The sequence below is a fragment of the Urocitellus parryii genome, chromosome 3 (assembly GCF_045843805.1).
Source record: "Urocitellus parryii isolate mUroPar1 chromosome 3, mUroPar1.hap1, whole genome shotgun sequence".
NCBI classification, from domain to species: domain Eukaryota; kingdom Metazoa; phylum Chordata; class Mammalia; order Rodentia; family Sciuridae; genus Urocitellus; species Urocitellus parryii.
Window position 1 is genome coordinate 185,337,379 of NC_135533.1, and position 19,906 is coordinate 185,357,284.

The 19,906-nt window shown below is 34.3% G+C and overlaps 1 protein-coding gene across 7 annotated transcripts in view; it reads right to left on the bottom strand.

Moving 5' to 3' along the window:
• Slc4a7 (solute carrier family 4 member 7) overlaps positions 1–19,906 on the bottom strand; it is a 100,024-nt gene that overhangs the window by 64,802 nt on the left and 15,316 nt on the right. For 4 of the 7 annotated variants that reach the window (XM_026406039.2, XM_026406033.2, XM_077796246.1 and 1 more), the window contains exons 2-3: positions 6,235–6,316; positions 2,839–2,985 (exon numbers count right to left, since the gene is read on the bottom strand). In XM_026406039.2, coding sequence (XP_026261824.2) covers positions 2,839–2,985; positions 6,235–6,316 — 229 coding nt within the window. Of the gene's footprint in view, positions 1–2,838; positions 2,986–6,234; positions 6,317–13,530; positions 13,602–19,906 lie in introns of those variants that run through there. The other 3 variants (XM_026406045.2, XM_077796247.1, XM_077796245.1) reach the window with 1 other exon arrangement.

Consider the following 19,906-nt stretch of genomic DNA (forward strand, 5'->3'; position numbering starts at 1 on the left):
GTTTCATATATTATATCCAGTTTTCTATCTATTTAAAATGGAAGGTCAGGTACAATTCCAGTTACAAGAATATTAAATTCTGAGGACCTAATATACAATATGGTGACTACAGTTAATAAAACTGAATTGAATATTTGAAGTCTACTAAGAAAGTAGACCTTAAATGTCCTCACCACACACAAAAAAGCAACAATGTGACATGAGAATATACTAATTAACTTGACTGTGGTAATCATTTGACAATGTATTCATATATCATGTTATGTATCTTAAATACATATAATTTGTATTTGTCAATTATACCTCAATAAAGCTGGTGAGGGGTACTCTCATACATTGCTGGTGGAACTGCAAACTGGTGTAACCACAGGACTTAAAATCAGCCTACTACAGTGAGGCAGCCACATCAATGTGTACAGCAGCTCAATTCACAACAGCCAAACTATGGAACCAATCTAAATACTCCTCAACAAAAGAATGGATAAAGAAATTATGGTATATATACACAATGAAATACTACTCAGACTTAAAGAAGAATGGAATTATGGCATTTCTGGTAAGTGGATGGAACTGGAGAATAACATGCTAAGCAAAATAAGTCAATCCCAAAAAACCAAAGGACGAATGTTTTCTCTGATATGCAGATGCTAATTCACAATGGGGACATGGAGAATAGAGGTACTTTGGATTAGTTAGAGGGAAGTAAAAGGAGGGGAAATATGGGGGTAGAAAATAGAAGCAATTAGACATCACTACCCTGTGTGAATATATGATTACATGACCAGTGTAACTCTACATTATATACAACCAGAAGAACGAGAAGTTATACTCCATGTATGTATAATATGTCAAAATGCATTCTACTGTCATGTATAACTAATTAGAATATTTTAAAATGTTCCTTTAAAAAAAGTAAAAATAAAAACTAAAGCTAGTGGCAGAAGAACCAGTGGAAAAATAACAAAAAGGATAAAGTACAAAATAAAATGGAAGCGAAAAGTCAGTCCTTTTTATTCCATTATGTCTACAATCAAAAATCCTGTGTAATCTTTTTTTAGAAATAAGAAAGAAGGACATCATTCATAGCACTTTAGAGGACACAAATTGGTAGTTAATAATTAAAATAAATCCACTTCAGGGACATATATCTTTTCTAGGAATAATTACTATATAAAAAAGTCAAATACTTCCAACATCATAATTTATTTTTCAAACCACTATACTTAGACATTTAATCCCATATCGTTGCTTGAAAAATCAAGTTACCAACCTTAGTGAAAATGTAAACATAGATTAGTAAAAAAGTATTTCCATTCATAAAAATATTATGTGCTTTTATTGAGTATGAATTATAGAAGTTTACTGATCCTCTCCCAGATGACACTAAGATATGCTAAACTGGACAAGTACATCATATGGAACAGTGAAATATTTCTAAAATCACTTCATATTAAAGTTCACAAGCCATCCTTTTTAAGTGGTATCCATTTTCCCTTTGCCAGCTACATGGCCTTTGCTGACTGCATGACCATTTAATATTTTATTAGGTCATCACTGTCTCTTAGAGGTTCTAAAGAGATGCCTGTCATTTAACCTCTCTAAAGTTTCCTAATCTATAAAATACATAATATCTATCTTTTAAAACTGATGAGAAAGGTCTGAAGGTGTAGTTCAGTGGTAGAGTGCTTACCTAGCAAGTAGGAAGCCCTGAATTAGATCCCTGGCACCACAAAATGACAACAAAAAAAAAAACCCTATTGCAAAAATTAAATAATAGCACATGTCAAAGGATAGGTGGAATGTTTGTAACTGAATATTTTTTTTAAATACATGACAATAGTGGAATGCATTACACTCATTATTACCCATATACAGCACAATTTTTCTGTTTATAAAGTATGTTCATGCCAAATTATGCCATTATTTTACTAGGCCATCAGTATTTGTCTCATGTTCATGTCGTAGCTATATTATACATGGTAATTTTTTCATTTTATGGTTCTTCACAAAAACCTTGCTTTAGCATAGCACACAAGTGCCTGTAAGGGTACAGCTCACATAGCTTTACTAGAAAGCACTCACTGAGACTACAGTGCAGACATGGCCACATGGGCCCATAACAGCCTACAAACTGAAGACCTCCTGTATGTCAAGGAAGTATCATGCCTGCACAGTTATTGTTTTGGGGCTCTTCTTTCCCACTGAGTCTCAGGGCCACTTAAATCACCACATTCAATCCCTATGACATTAGAGATTAACATTCTCTTTCCTTTACATCTATATCTATATCTGCTTTCTGTTAGCACTTACATACTTCTCTGCTTTTATGTAACAAATGAGTCCCTATTCTTCTACATAGACAATACTGTCGAATGAGAGCACTCTTTTCGGAGCAGATACTCAAGTAATATAGCCTCATGAATAAAAGCTTCTAGCCAAAAATTATGGTTTAAAAGGACATAAGGTTCCTGTAAGGAACCTTGGTATTCCAGATGTCTGTTCAATACATATGCAAGTAATGGCGAGAAAAGGAAATAAAATCCTCCTAAATTGAAAGATAAATGACAAAGCCCACCTTTTATTATGCCAAGGTTGAAAAACAATGAAGAAAACAAAAGCCCTCCACCTTCAATTTTTCATTTATACCAAGATCTTCACCTATTAACCAAATATCTTTCTTGTTCAAAGAAAATTCTGTAATTGGTATCTCCAATGTACATAATGTGGCTAAATTACCACAGATAATATAATTTTTAAAAGAATGGGTTCAATTAAAAAGTTAAGATACTTTCCAGGATAAAAATTCAAACTGTTAACAGACCAACTGTTTTCTCTTACCATAAGAAGGAGATTCCCGTCCATCTTCCTTATCTGATTCTTTATCTTTCCTTCTCCGGTGGTGATGTTTGTGCCCACGATGCCTGTGCCGCCGCCGACTCTCCTTACTAAATGGGACGTGAACTCCAATATACACAGCTCGGTGACCTATTAAAAGATTCAGAAACACACTGATGGTTTCCAAAAGAGAAAAGTGCTGGCATTCACAAAAGTGTACCAAAATTTACTGTTAACAAAGAATTATTTAAAAGTTCATAAAACTAACAATGAGAGTCTTCGTTACCCAAGTCTTCGTATGCCCAAAGGGTAATACCACTAATTATTATAAGATATATAGATTATCTATGTAAATAAGCATTATTTTGTACCTCTAAAAAGATATTTTGAGAAAGAAGAGCTAAGCTCATATGAAATAGTATTATACAAACATAAGTTTATTCAACATTTAAAGGTAACCTTTGAATGGTACATTTATTGATTATTAAATACTTTTCAATACATTTGACATGTTAATAATGATAAATATTAACTTATTTTAGATGTTTTGGATAAAGATCCAAATTACTAAGGATTGAATCAAAGGCAAATGATCTAAACACTCCAACTAAAGGATAGAAACTGTCGGATAAAAAGCAATGCAGTTACTATATGCTGTTAAGACAGAAAAAGCTACTACTAATACTGTATGATCCTGATTACATTTTAACCAAGAAAACCAAGTTATGAAAGGTAGTATCTGCTTTCGCTCACTAAAAGAAACTGAATCAGGGAACAAAAGAGCAAGTAGCAGTATGTCAACTGTTGAGAGAAAAGGATATGACTTCTTTGAAAAGTTTAATAAGAGAGGTTTCTATCTAAGTTGTGTTGAGTAAAGAGGGACAAGGTTCAGGTTCCGTGGCTCACAGTGACTCAGAAAGTTGAGCCAGGGCACCCACAAGATGAAGGCCATCCTCAGGAACTTAGACCCTTTCATTTAAAAAAGGAGGGGGGGAGCTGGGGATACAGCCCAGTAGTAGAACCCCTGGGTTCACACCCAATCCCTTTCCCCTAAAATGAGGGACACAAACAACAAGTTGAACTAATGAGTCACAAAAAACATCTAATATAGTTACTTTTTGCCTTTATATACAAAATTTTAAATATGCTGAAATAATAAATTTAATGATATTCTTCTCCTAACAAATTCCATTAAGATGATGAAGAAATAAATATTTATCAGTCATTCATTCTATATTTGTAAATGTTATGGCTAAAATTTCCTTGGAACCCCAAAATCAATACTTATAGAGATACTGAGTTCATCTGTGGACACACACAGAGTAGCAAAAAGTTTGGATAGCTGCCTAAGGTTCATGTTTCCAGCTAAGGCGAAAAAGGCGACACTGATGTCTTTTTCAGTTGGCAATACATTAATGTCAATAAAGTGCATAAGCAGCCAAGCATAGTGGTGTGCACCTCTAATCCCAGCTATTCAGGAAGCTGAGCCAGCACTTTCTCTAGCACATAGTAATAAGCATCTGATAAATCTGTATAGAAATTAAATCTCAAATTATTAAAAATAAAATTTTATCAGAAATTTCTGAATTTCAAAATTATTTATATAGGACTTCTTTGGGGAATGACAGAAATTTCCTGGAACCAAAGCAGTGACAGCTGCACAATACAGTGGATATAAACAATGAAGAGCATACTTTAAAGGGGTAAATTCCACTTCATAAGAATTATACCTCAGCAAAGAAACAATGGCAAAATTCAGTGACTTCACCATTTTATTTCAGTGAAAATAAATATTTCCTTCTGAATACCAAGAAGAATGGAAATTAAAGAGTAAAATTCCTATCCCTGTGCACTGGGAATTATAAAGTTGTTACTCCAATTAGTACTAATGGGTCTTGGCACACAAGCCACAATGCACCAAGATAAAAATAAATTCTATGAGTTTGCAGTTCAGAAAGGCCAGATAAACTAGATAAGAATACTCCAAAATCCAAAGATTAGAAGATTGGGCCTTATTCCTTTTTCTACTTTCGTTTTGTCTTCAATGTCTTCTGTTACAGATTGTCTCCTTCTTCAAAGAAGCCCTACTAAACCTAGACTTTTAAAGTTATTTGAAAATAAATAAATCTCAGGGTATAAATGAGAACTCTTATTTGTCTCTTTCCACCTCCTTCTTAAAAGCAACAGATTAACAGTCTGTATACAACCAGCTCTCAGATTTTAACATGCAATTCCTAAAGAGATCCCCAAAATGTCTATCAAAACATTTTCTATGAATAGGGACTTAATCAAGTGTTCAACATTGACATCATCAATAAGTCATGTTGCTGTCATGCTCACAGACATTCCTTCCACAGTACATTATCCATGTCAGTCTATTCATGTGACAATATCAGACAAACCCAAACTGAAGATCACTGTACAAAATATTTAATCACTCCTTTTCAAAAGTGTTATAGTCATGAAAGACTATAACAAGAAAAGACTATAACATGAAAGACTTCTTTCCTCTTCTAAAAGGAAAGAAGGAAAACTGTCAAGAGACTAAGGAGACATAACAACTAAATGTATGGTTGAACCCTGAACTGGATCAACTGGATCTTGGAACAGAGAGGAAAAAAAAAAATTATGGGGAAAAATTTGTGAATTCTAAATAAAATCTATGGTTTAGTTAATAGTAAACTAGCAGTTAACCAATTACTAATTAAGTTAGTAATTAACCTAGCTCATTTCTATACTTTCACTAATGTTCAATGACTATGCAAAATCAACATTCCTGATACTGGGAGAACCCAGGTGAAGTGCTTACAGGAGTGGCTTGTACTACCTTGGCAGCTGCTCTGTGTATCTAAAATTATTTCTTCCTGTCTAGAGAAGGTAGCTGGACCAGTAACTCCCTTGTTTGACAATTTTGCACAGGGGTTACTATAGCATTTTAAGAGGCTGATGTAACAGACCTATAAAATAAGCATGTAGATGACAAGTAATGATAACTATGGCTTATTAGTCGGGCACTCCGGCATGCTTATAATTCAAATTAACCAGTCTGCCAGAAATGAAACAATAGAATTAACTGTGGCCATTCAGTTTTCCAAGTAATAATAATGATTGGTGAAGTCTGAGATGCTCTCTGAAATCCATCTTATGCCATGATAGAGTCTGTCTAGCAAATAAATAATCAGGGAATGTTCCATTTCTAGACACAGATGGTGGCTGCATTAGAGTTTGCTACACTGTTATTCTCCACACTATACTGAAAAAGTGTCCAGCCCTCTTCTAAATGTATGCTCTCCCCCACAACAGAAAAGAAAAATGTCTCAAGAAATAGTAGGTAAAACTTAAAGAACAAACAATCAGTAATTTAAGCTGCTAATAAGCATATTATTTTAACAAACTTACTTTCTAGTTCTTCTTTTTCAAACTTGGTGTTTACAGTTGAGCTAGTTTTGCCAAGATCCACAACAGCTTCTTCATCAGGACCCTAAAAACAAATCATTATTACTGTGAAATAAAATATATACTGAGAACATACTGTGTACATCATTCAAAGTGGGCAAAAAATTTTAAAACAAGACTATTTTCTCTCAAAGAAATGAATTCTTAGAGCTAACTATAATCCTTATAAAGTATGTACTTTTAAGTCCACAGACCATTCAAAATCTCACAGTAAGAACAGAGGTGGCAAAGATTTTCAAATGGTCTTCTGCGTAAGTTACTTTATCCTCAATAGAAAGAACTTCCAGGACCAGAGATTCATGAAAGTCTGTTGTGAGGGGAACACTTACATGTTAATATGAAGGCTTTCTTGATTTTTGCTCTTACGCCTTCTAACTAACAGCAATATTCTAGACACAAAATTGTCAAATATAAGTAGATCCAAAATATAGTACCATTTTCACTTATAAAATAACTAAACCAATGAAAGCTAGGATTTTTTTTTATTTTCCCACAAAAGAAAAGCTGTGCCAAGTTGGGCATGGTGACACATGCCTATAATCCCAGTGGTTCAAGAGGATGAGGCAGGCAGGAGGATCTCAAGTTCAAAACCAGCCTCAGCAATCTATCAAGGCAAATCTCTGATACCAAAACAAAAGAAAGAAAAGCTATACCAAAATTTTAAACTCTAGGGAAATTCTACCTTTTAGGTGTGAAAATTCACCTTTATCAATCTTTTTGTTTTGTTCCATTCTTTAGTACAAGAAAAAAAAAGCATGTTTTTGTAATATATATTGTAAATTTTATGTTGTTGTTTTGTTTTGTTTGGTGTGCGGTCTGCGGATTGAACACAGAAGCACTTACTTTTCAACTAAGTTACATTCCCAGCCCCTTTTATTTTATAGGGCCTTGCTAGAATTGCTGAGATTGGCCTCAAATCAACCCGCAATCCTCCTCTCTCAGCCTCCAGAGTTGCTGGGATTATAGGCATTTCACCACCACACCCAGATACACAGACTATTTTTTTTTTTTTTTGAGAGAGAGAGAGAGAGAGAGAGAGAGAATTTCTTTAATATTTATTTTTTAGTTTTCGGCAGACACAACATCTTTGTTTGTATGTGGTGCTGAGGATCGAACCCAGGCCGCAAGCATGCCAGGCGAGCAGCGTGCTACCGCCTGAGCCACATCCCCAGCAGACTATTTTTTAAAGAATAGAATTTCAGTTTTAACTTCCTTGTCAACTTCTAACAACTTTGAAAAGAATATTATAATCATCATTAACTACATATTATGAACTTAGTACATATGATTGTGTGCCACAGATGAACAAAGTCCATTCTCTCAAAAAGTTCAATTCTAGGTTCAGATAGGATCAGCTGTAGCTGGCTCTGGATCAGTGTTTAGCATGAGCTGTTGGAGGAGTCCTATAAGGGAACACCTGCCCTAAACTTAACAGTGCTAAACCTTCAGCTTGAAGCCTTCTCTAAGCATATATAAAGTAATCTTATACACAATTTTCCTTCACTATCCAAATTTTATTTTTTTTAATTTATATTAATATTATTACTATTAATCAGGAATTGAACTCAGGGGTGCTTAACCACTGAACCATATCCCCAGGCCTTTTTTTATTTTGAAACATTGTCTCCCTAAGTTGCTTAGGGCCTCACTAAATTGCTGAGTCTTACTTTAAACTTGGAATCCTCCTGCCTCAGCCTCGCCTCCTGAACCATTAGGATTATAAGAGTGTACCACCACACCTGGCTCACTATCCAAACTTTTAATGTCTAAATTCACACTATCTAAACTCAAACTGAATTGATTTGCTAAATTTTTCAAATAAATTCCCTGCTGTCCAAACTCCACTATTTGTTACCCAAAACTCAGAACCAGGCACAGTATATTAAGACCTTCTAATATCAAAAAAAAAAAAAAAAGGAGATCTGGATATCAAGAGATACTTGTACATGATTCTGAAACACTAATATTTGATTTATACAGGAAAGTAAGAGAAGTTATGACTTGCTAAGGCTCCACATTTAAAGGAGGGGAAACAGGCTAAATAGAATAACAATTTCACGTAATGGACTATGAAGGAAGGCAGACAACAGCATATATGTTTAATCAAACGGCTTCATAGTTCTTCACACTTCCTTAGAAATAAGGAAAGGCCAAGCAGGAAACCAAACCTAATGCCAAAAACCCAAGAATGAGTAGCTATTAATTATCAACTACTAACGAAGTCACACTCTAAATAAAACCATTAGCTAGCCTTCAACAACAGCATGTCATCCGATTCCTAAGCACATATAGGTACAAAAGACAAATTCTCTCCTAGAGACAGAAATTGTATCCTGAGAGGCAGCATACTGTCTATTCCAAAAGGAATTAACGGTTCCCGTTTTAAACTTTCATTTAGCCAGCACAACTGCCAGGATAGAAAGCAAAACAATACAATCAACTCTCACCTTCAGACAAACAAATCATTTATTTCTCTTTAACCATACTTACATATTGAGATCTACTAACAACCCTACTTGGTTAACACTGAAAATAGTTTGCTAGGCAATCTATTATTTATTTTCTAATAAATTCACATTTTATCACTACCTTATGTTTAGTTTTTAAAAAAATACCCTTTGACTTTTAAACATCTATCATAGAAAAATATTTCCATATGTGCAAAAACTGGAATGTAAAAACAGGGTGCTCATCAACATCTCTCATGCTCTACCCAGCTTGCTCCCACTAGACACTGTCTGTGAAGCCTGGGGCAAGTCATTCAACCTCTCTGAACTCTTATTTTCATTGTAGCAGATGCCTAATAATGAAAAACATGGAACAAAAATGTGTCAATAAAAGGAAGATACACTAAGGAACACATAGTACACATTGTGTACTAAGGAACACTATGACATTTTGAAAAACAGACCTAAAAAAAAAGTAAGTAGATCTAAATGTACTAATACAAAAAGATCAAGGGTACAGATTCAGTGAAACAATACATTATAGAGAAATAAGATCACATGTTAAAAACTCACAGGACTAAACCGAAATTTTATTTCTATATGTTCATGTCTCCATACGTATTTACTTATATTAAGGAAAAGATCTAAAAGGACCCATACCAAACTGTTAACTACTTGTTTGTGGGAAAGGAACTGGGTTTGAAAGACAATCAAGTTACAATGTTATTTTATTGTTATCTTTAGTTTTCAATTATAACATTTTCATGTTTAACTTGCCTTACAAACTAAAACTAAAACTTTTAAAGCCTAAAAATCTTATAGCACTAACATTGAAAAAAAAGGTGGGGGGAGTGTTACACATGCCTTTCTTCCCTCCTTTAAAGCATCACCAGTTTTTTGACTGTGAAAATGAATAGGGGCTGGAGATGTGGCTCAGCGGTAGCGCGCTCGCCTGGCATGCGTGCGGCCCGGGTTCGATCCTCAGCACCACATACCAACAAAGATGTTGTGTCCGCCGAGAACTAAAAAATAAATATTAAAAATTCTCTCTCTCTCTCCTCTCTCACTCTCTCTTTAAAAAAAAAAAAAGAAAATGAATAGGAAAGGCAACATCTCCTATAAATGCCAGCATCAAGCGGGCTACACACACTGGCCATGGCTGGGGGTGGGGCACGAGGGGGGGTTGTGGGGGGGGCGGGGGGGGTTACAGGGTATTGAACCCAGGGGTGCTTAACCACTGAGCCACATCCCCTATTTAGAGACAGGGTCTCACTCAGTTGGTTACGGCCTTGCTAAGTTGCTGAGGTTGGCTTTGAACTCGCAATCCTCCTGCCTCAGCCTCCTAAGCCATTTGGATTACAGGCATGTGCCACCATGCCTGGCCACAATGGCCTTCTTGATACAGGATAAGTAATCCAAAAGTCTGAAGGTTATATATGACTACATACTGAAATCCCTGAGTAGGGTAGTAGGGTATTTCAAGGGGTCAGTGCTTTTCTAAAAGAAGCATGTGTATCTTAAATCCTATAATTTTAGGGAAATACTTTATATGTCATATTTCTTAATAGAGAATAAGTTAATACTTCATGTAGAGTACAATTTTGTGTTCTTTTTAAAAAGTTTACAAAAACTGTATTTACATATTAAACATCCGTAAAGGAAAACCTGGAACTGCTAAAATCATCTCACTCTGGTAAAAAGGACTAAAGTGCAAAGACAATCACAGTGTTTCACTTTTTATTACATCAAACATTTTTTTAAATTCAAATTTCCATCCCCTACTATCATCTTAAAATTTGGATCTAGAAAAGACTTTTCTTTCTCTTTTTGCTTCCAAAAATATAGTAGAAAACTAAAAATGTTGACCGTAAAAGCAACCCTTGACATCAAAATGTTTCATTTTAAACCCAGCTAAGTCTCAAAGGTCATTACTTATAAAGCCTACCTAGAAAGAAAGCAAACCATGGCACTAGGAATGTTCAAAAACACAGAAGAATAAAGACATCCACATTATACCAAGGTAGGATGGAATCCTCCTAAAGGAAATTATTTAGACTTGTTTTCAAATTTGTATTCATACAATAAGATAATAATGCTACCACTGCACTTCAACATAAAGAACAGCATATTAATTAAATATCTAAAATCACACACACAAAAAAAAGTTTTAAATCTCTCTATACGAAATGCACTACTACAACAGTACTTGTGATAGGAAAACCCTGGAAATAACCTTAATAGAGGAATAGCTAAATAAGCTATGATACATGACCCAGAACACAAGCTACTCAATCATTTTATAAATAAAATTTTGAAACCAAGGATAAATAATTTCTTTAGTATTAAAGTGAGTCAATCCTGCATATTAACATACTTCAGGTATCTTTTTATTCTTTCAGATATTCTTTGAGTTTTTCTTTTTTTTTTTAATGAAGCTTTTTATGACTTTTTTTATATTTATTTTTTAGGTGTAGATGGACACAACACAATGCCTTTATTTTTATGTAGTGCTGAGGATTGAACCCGGGTCCCACCTGTGCTAGGCCAGCACACCGCTGAGCCACAATCCCAGCCCTCAGATATTTCAGTTTTTCTAGTGCCATGGCTTTGTATTGAAATTTGAATTTCAATTAGACAATTTGAATTTGAAGAAAGTTTCAAAGGACAGGGGGAAAAAAAGCAAAAAGCAGTAATAGCCTCCAATAACAAAGAGGATCCATGCAGTCTAGAGACTGTTACAGAATACAAGAGTCACAGACAATTAGAGACCTCCTCAGTTTTCTACCTGAAATTATAAAACAAATACTTGTCACACTACTTCCATGAGGAGATGCAGACACTCCAAGTGTTAATCAGTAGACACACACCAAGATACACACAGGAATCTCATAAGGGTTATCAAGTATGTATATATTCATTGGCAAAAATGATCTCTTTCCAAAGATGGTTACTTTATAATTCCCTCTTAACTTTTTTTAATAATTAAAATGTAAAGAAAAGCAAACATTCTGCATAGAATCAGAAAATGTTTTTTTCAGAAAAAGAAGTTCTGCCAAGATCATTCTGAAATGTTTTGCCAAGGTCCCCCATCTTCTATCAGCTTGGGGTTACCATTAGCTGGGTATCCTTAAGGTTCTACTACAATCTTCCTGCTGAAACCCAACAGGAGAGGAAGTGAGGAAATCTCTCAGTAATATGGTCTTTTGTTTATCTGTGCTTCCCCTTGATAATACCTCTGTTCCCCAGGAATCCTTAACAGTGAAAGAAGTCTTACTTCCTTAAGGCATAGGAACTAAAGATCTCAACCATTCATTCAACAAAATTTATTACTCCACATACTACAGATACCTCAGTGAATGAAAAACTGTCATATAATCAAATGTCCAGCTTAGCACTTAATTTACAACTAAGAAGTGACTCTCCATAAAAAAATCTAGAGATAATGAGTTATCTTTGCTATTCTTAATGAATAAACAAGATCTCATAGACTCATAGATATAAAATGGGCTTTATTTTTTCCAGTTCAATTTTTTTTCTTTTTTTTAATCTAGAAAAATGAAAGATATACACAAAGTCTAAATGACTTGAATAAGATCACACTTTCAGTGAAAGAATTAAAATTAAAATCCAGGTCTCTAGAGTGCCAGTTATATGAGTTATTAATCAATTACACTACAGAACAAGGTCATTATAATATATGCCAAGAACATATAGCATTTTTCTTTATTAACTTATAATTACAAATTTATGAAACAACTTTCTTAACTGTCTCCCAGGCCCACACAATAAGTTACAAGAAAGAAGGAACCTTGCCTGTCATGGTCACCACTACATTTCCAGACTCAAGCAGTATTTGTCTGCCATTAGTCTTTTAATAAATATGCGTTAAACAATATGTTTCAAAGGACAAGACTGCAAAAAACTTATATTGTATCCACTCAAAAATTCCTTGTGGACACAATTAAAGCTCAAATATAAACAGGCACTCAATATTTTAATATTTAATAAATCAGCTTATAATTTTTTTTTAAATTCAACATCAACATATGATGAAACAAAATTCAATTCCCAAATAACTAAATGACACATTTTACAATTTAATTCCTTATAGTCATTTATCTTGCCTGAAAAAAAATTCCATAATTTTTATACTTTGTATAAACTCTATACTTTTTGTTGGTTAAATTACAAAAAAAAAAAAAAATAAGACTTAGCATACTAAAGCCAAAGAATTAAGGAAAAAAAGAATGTTAATAGACTATTTTAAAATATTGCATTAATCTAGTATAATACCCTCTTTGACACCCTGAGGTTTACAAAATCATTATTAGAACAGTCATCAGAGATCCCTACCACAAACTAAATTTTCTATTATATAAGACATATGGCTATCACCCAAAACTAACATCTCCCATAAATTATGATTATCATGACTATGAATCAAGTAATTTCACAGCTATCAAAATTTCAGCTTCAAAACATACTTAACCACTAAGATGAAGTGATTTCTTTTCTAATATCTTAGCCAAGCAATTTTTAAAGCTTCATTCAAGTAATTTTAACTATGGCAAAAACTAATCTTACAGAAGAATAAAGATGCTACAAACATTTCTAACTTTACACAGGATTTACTCTTCAGCAGATGAATTCCACGGCCAAGGGCACAAAGGATGATACTATTCTAAGCCAGTGCTAATCAAGTCTGACATTTCTCCAAGCTTCACTATTAAACTTTGAAAAATTCAAGTTTGCTTGTAAATAAAATATAAGACCTTAGCAAGGTAGTACATACAGGTAACTTCTCTTTCAGACGAAACCTCTCCATAGTAACACAGGAAACGCCTTTCTTTTGATAATATAATGCAGTAGTCCCCTGAAGTCCAGGGACAGTGAGTACCTATCTGATTTAGGTCACTGTGCTTTGCTGAGATGAATTCTTCTAAGTTACTTTTATGGTACAGCCAATCACTGTCTCCCAAGTTGCCTAATCTTCCAAGCTAATAACTACAACTTACGTGGGTCACAGCATAACAGATTTGTAAAGTAATAGGCCACTTGGAAATACTGAAAGATGAAAGCAGCAATCAGTTTTTAAGGGAAATCTTTATATAATATCAGTCTATGGGCATACTCTAAGGATATATGTGTATGGGTGTGTGTGTGTGTGTGTGTGTGTGTTGGTGGGGGGAGAAAACAGATTTTCAACAATATGATAGGCTTAATCTACCCTTGTCACTTAATTTCAGAAAAGACCCCAAAATTTAGAATTCTGCCTTTTTCAGTAGTTCTCAATTTTTACTGCCTAATAGGTTACTACTAATAATAATATTAACAAATCATATGGTTTACAGTATCATTTCAACCAAAAATTAAATATTCATATGGATAATGGCTGGAAATGAAAGAGGAAATGAGTAGCACCCCTCTAACTTTTGGTCTCAGGATATCTCTCTACTCAAAAATTACTGAAGACCTCAAAGGACTTTTTTTTTGATGAGTTGGGTCTATATTTATCATATAGAAATAACACTGATAAAACTTTGAAATATTTATTTAGAATCATTTTAAAGATAATAAAAACATTGCCTGGTAATATATAATATTTTTAACAAAAAAAATAACTAATTTCAAAAATAAAACAATTTAGTGAGAGTGACTTTGTTTTATAGTTTTACAAATCTCGTTAAAAATCTGATTTAAACAGATGTGATAGCATAAGTCTGTAACTCCAGTGACTTGGGAGGCTAAAACAGGAGGATCATAAGTTCAAAGCCAGCTTCAACAACTTAGGGACCCTAAGCAACTTAGCAAGACCCTGCACAAAAATAACAAATAAAAAAGGATGGGTATATGGCTCAGTGGTTAAGTACTCCTGGGGTTCACACCAGCTCCAAAAAAAATAAATAAATAAATCTGATTTAAAAGAAAAGAGCTGGATTCTCATCTCTACTTCTACAGTCAATCTGATGTGATTCATGATTTGGCTGAAGAATTTTGAAAATCCAGGTTCACACCAACACAAATAGAAAAAGAAGGCATGTTTCACTATTCTTTTCAGTAATTGTAGATATTCCTTTTTGATTCTACAAATTCAACTAGTATTCATTTCTTAAATTAGCTGCAATGTGGAATCTGAAAGTATTTTAAATGAACACACTGTAAATTGTTACAACAAAAACAAAATCCACTGGTCTTTGTTATACTGGGTTTCTGGAAAACAATACATTTATTGAATATCTATCAAGTTTAAACACTATGCCAAATACCATCATATATGTTCTGTCATACAGGTTAAACCTTCAAATATTTCATTTTATACTCAATTTTGACTAAAGGTCAGAGAGGTTAAACAACTTACGCAAGGTCCCAGAGCTATTACACAGTGGGTTTAGGATTCAAGGCCAGTCTCCCTCAGAACGTGGTTTTTCCTCTAATTCCAACTATATTTAATGAAATTTAATAAAATTATATTTCTAATCATAGGGTTAAGACTGGGGGGGTGGTACAACACAGTGGTAAAGCACCTCTGTATTTAATGCCCCGTACCAAAAAAAAAAATTTTTTTTCAATGTAAATTAAACTAAAAATATGCTGTTTGGATTTGCTCACACAGATTTGCTCCTCTGTACCATCAAATTCTGTATCTTAACAAAGCAAATAAAGGACATTTATTTCCTACAGAAATAATCTTATCTAATCCCACACACCCCCAGTCTTAACCCTATAGTTAGAAATATAATTTTATTAAATTTCATTAAATGTAGTTGGAATTAGAGGAAAAACCACATTCTGAGGGAGACTGGGCTTGAATTCTAAACCCACTGTGTACCAAGATCAGAATTTAGGCATACAGAGAGAACACTGAGTTTCAAAAAAAGAAATTCATAAACCACTGGAATAAAGAACAAGCAACTCCTGAGAAATCCAGCCCATATCCTTACACCTGCATCCTTGCCCAGTTTTATCAAAACTCAAGACGGCCACAGACATCTAGGAATACACACATTAAAGACTCTGGTGACCAAGAAATGACTTTACTTTCATTATAATAGCAAGAGGCAGGTGACTAAAGATGCTAATGAGACCTGCAAGATAGGAAGAGCATGATTAGAAGAGGTGGGGGCAAAAAAAAAGCACAAGAACACCTTGTGGAACTCCATACCCCAGCCCTGACACCAGCTCCAGTTCAGGCCCCTTGCTACTGTCCCCCTGCAGATGTTAAAAATCCAGACCAAGAGGAGTCAACTCACCAAGATGGCTCACACCCCACTTTCAAGTGTGTACTACTTTTTCTTCATAATAAATTCTCTTGCTCTACTACTCATACCTGACACATTCTTAAATTCTGTGACATGTCAACAACCTTCCACCATGTTTTGCCTTGGAGCCAACAGATCATGTCCTGAATCCTTTGAAATCAGAAGCCAAAATAAATCTTTCTTCCTCTTAGTTGCTCTTTTCAGGGATTTTGGTCATAGCAATGAAAAGCTGACTAACACTGTAACATAAAGGGTTATTATTCAAACCCAGGTTCTCTGACTTCAAAGCCCATGATGTTCCAAAAGGTCAAATACTCTGTCCTAAATTAAATTACACAAAATCTTATTTGCTCGAATAAAATTTTATTTATTCACATGTCTTTTTGGGAGACTTATAAGTAAAACATTAATTATTCAATCACAAAAATATTCACTAAATTATTTTTAAATATTTTAAATCCACTAGCCATCAGTAACACATAATAAAATTAAAATTATTACCATAAATGTTAACATAGGACAGTAAGCCAGCATAAATATAATAAACATGAAGATATTATCTTAATTTGATTTCCACAGATAAATTTGAAGCAGTCAAGAAAAGAAATACCCTCGTAAAATAAATGGAAACCTGCCTCATTTTACAATCTATGTTTCAGTGAGGAACACTGCCAGCCCACATAGTTAAATATCCCTTACATAGTTAAATATCACTGTTGAGTTCACATTGCTTAATTTGGGCAACCATTTCAGCTTTCACCACCACTAAAATTTAGACTCCACCATGTAAGACCACCACCTAGTGGCTATTAGGAAAATGAAATTTTTTTCTCTCATGCTGTGTATAGGGTGAACACCTACTCCAAGCCAAGAAATTCTAAGTTTCAAAAAGCTCTGCGGCAGCTGAGGTAACAAATGTGGACATTTAATTTCATCCAGAAAAAACTTAATCATCACAAAGGCAAAGTACTATTAAATGTTTCAATTATCTACAAATGGAATTCAGGATACAGTAGATTATATATATATATATATATAATATATTTTTTGAGAGAGAGACAGAGAAAGAGAAAGAGAGAATTTTTTAATATTTATTTTTTAGTTTTCGGTGGACACAACATCTTTATTTTTATTATGTGCTGAGGATCGAACCCAGCGCCACTCGCATGCCAGGCGAGCGCACTACCGCTTGAGCTACATCCCCAGCCCAAGCTATATTTTTAACATTAGTTTTTTATATGTAACACTGAATAATCAATATGTTACAATGAAGAAGATTTACAGCAATTTCTAAAAGTTGTTTCACATGCCCACAGCACTTAAATAATTTTGTTTTGAACCACTTTTCAAAATACAGCTATAATTTGATGTGCATTAAATAGTTGAAAAATCTAGTCCACAAATAGTTTACATAAGGCAAAAAATGTCTGCCTTAACAAAAATGCCCCAGTAACAAGTATACTTTGCAAAGTATCTGTTTTAGTTGTTGTTGTTGTTGTTGCTTGTTTGCTTATTTGTTTTGGTGCTGGGTACTTAACCCAGGACCAAATACATGGTATTGAAACATTCTACCTCTGAGCTAAACCCCCAGTCCCTCTATTTTTCTTAAGAATAATATTTCAGAGGCTGAGGTGTAGCTCAGTGGTAGAGTGTTTGAATAGCAAATGTAGACAGGCCCTGGGTTCAATCCCCAGTACTACAATGATGAAGATGATGATAATGTAGTAATAATAAAGACTTCATACTTAAATACTAGAGACAGATGACACAGTTCGATTTACATTTCCATTGAGAAAATGCTTATTAACTTAAGAGTACTCATACCAGTTTACTATAAAGGTGTAGGTCTCACCTTGGGCTACAATTTGTTAGAAAATTTTATCTAAGAAATTACAAAATAATCTGGAAAGAACAAATTGAAATTGGTTTAAATATGCCATTACCAAAGTCAAAATACGGTTTAATATTGTAAACTCATATATAAATAAATTCAGGCTTTCAGTAGAAATGAGCTTTCTGGGCTGGGGATGTGGCTCAAGCGGTAGCGCGCTCGCCTGGCATGCGTGCGGCCCGGGTTGGATCCTCAGCACCACATACAAACAAAGATGTTGTGTCTGCCGAAAACTAAAAAATAAATATTAAAATTCTCTCTCTCTCTCTCTCTAAAAAAAAAAAAAAAAAAGAAATGAGCTCTCTCACTTCCTCTAAGGCGTTCAAGCCAGTGAAGAGTGTCTAACTTTAAAAACTTATTCATTGTGTTCTTTATTTTAAAACTTTTGCTCTTTTTGCTCTATGATTCTTGATTCTAATCCCTCAGAACAAGAGTTCTCAGATCTCAACACTACTGACATTTTGAACTAGGCACTTCTTGGTTGTAGGGGCTGTACAACTGAAGGATACCTTGTAGGATGTTGGGCACCATATCTGGTCTCTATTCACTAGAGGACAGTAACACACACACACATATCCCATTATGATAAACAAAACTGTCTCCAGATATTACCAAAAATGTCCCTTAAGGGGCAAATGTCCCCCTGTCCCTGTCCATACACACCCATTGAGAATCAACAATTTAGAAACAAGTAGAAGATACTATCAATTTCCAGCACTTATTTTCCTGAGGAAAAACTTAAAACTACCAGGTTCTTACCCAAATGCCAGTATGAACATGCACATAGGCAAACATTAACTAAAGCCTTCATGCATCTTTTTTATGAAAGCTTAACTATGCAGGCTGAAATATATCTTAAACCTGCATATAAGAGTTTTACTGAAAATACCTGTTCTCTATGTACAGCAATCTCAATGACGTCATATGAATAATTTTACTCTATAAAATACTTGTACTGCAGTTTTAATAAAACACTTTAAACATAATAAAAGCAGGTTGGAAATCCATTTTTAAATGCAATTTTTAAAAACATTACAAAATAAGTCTTCTGGCCTTATTTATTCCCTAAAACTTTCACATTACAAAGTGGCAAAGTACTTTACATTAATTCATGTATGCCTCCTGAACACAACAGAAAAATACTTGGCCAGGTATTTTATTTAACATTTTCCCAAGTTGGGATAATCCAAAACTTTCCCAATATTCTCCATATTTGTTCTCAAGCAACAGGTATTATTTTTATGTAATGAGTGATATTGCCTAACAATAATACACAAATTGATGCTTAAAGAAGTCAGGCAAGTTTAAAAATAAAACCATTAGAGGTCATCAAGTTCAACATCAAAGATTTGGGTATGAGTTTCTCTTCCCCTCACAATACTTACTAACATGATACCAAAGTAATTTTAACAGGATAAATTGACAAGGATAAATAATAGGAGAGAAGATTATAAATGAGGAACTTCATAAAACCTTTGGAAGATATAAAGTTAATGTAGAACAGCTATTGCACTCAGAAAATCAATGACAACTTTAAAAGCTGGTGGCTTTTTCTACAAAGAAATGAAGTAAAATTCCAAAAAGCAAAATCACTGTGACAAAATCTAACTGAGATTAAAAAAAAAAAAAAAAGGCCAGGTAAGGTGGCACACACCTGTAATCCCAGCTACTTGGGACAATAGGCAGGAAGATCACAAGTACTGAGTCTGACCTGGCAATTTAGCAAGATCCTTTCTCAAAATTTAAAATAAAAGCTGGGGATGTAGCCTTGTGGTTGAGGACCTCTGGGTTCAATCACCAGAACCATCAAAAACAAAAAAACACCTTACAATGTGGAAAAGTTTATTTTGGTTCAAGATATTCAGTCACTGTGGACCTGTGGTGAGGAAGAAGATCACCATTGGGAGCTCTCACCTTGGGGTACCGAGGAGGAGGAGGCAGGGATGGGAAGGAGCCAGTATACCATTTCTCCTTCAAGGGCACACCTTCAGTGACCCATTTCCTCCAACTAAGCCTCC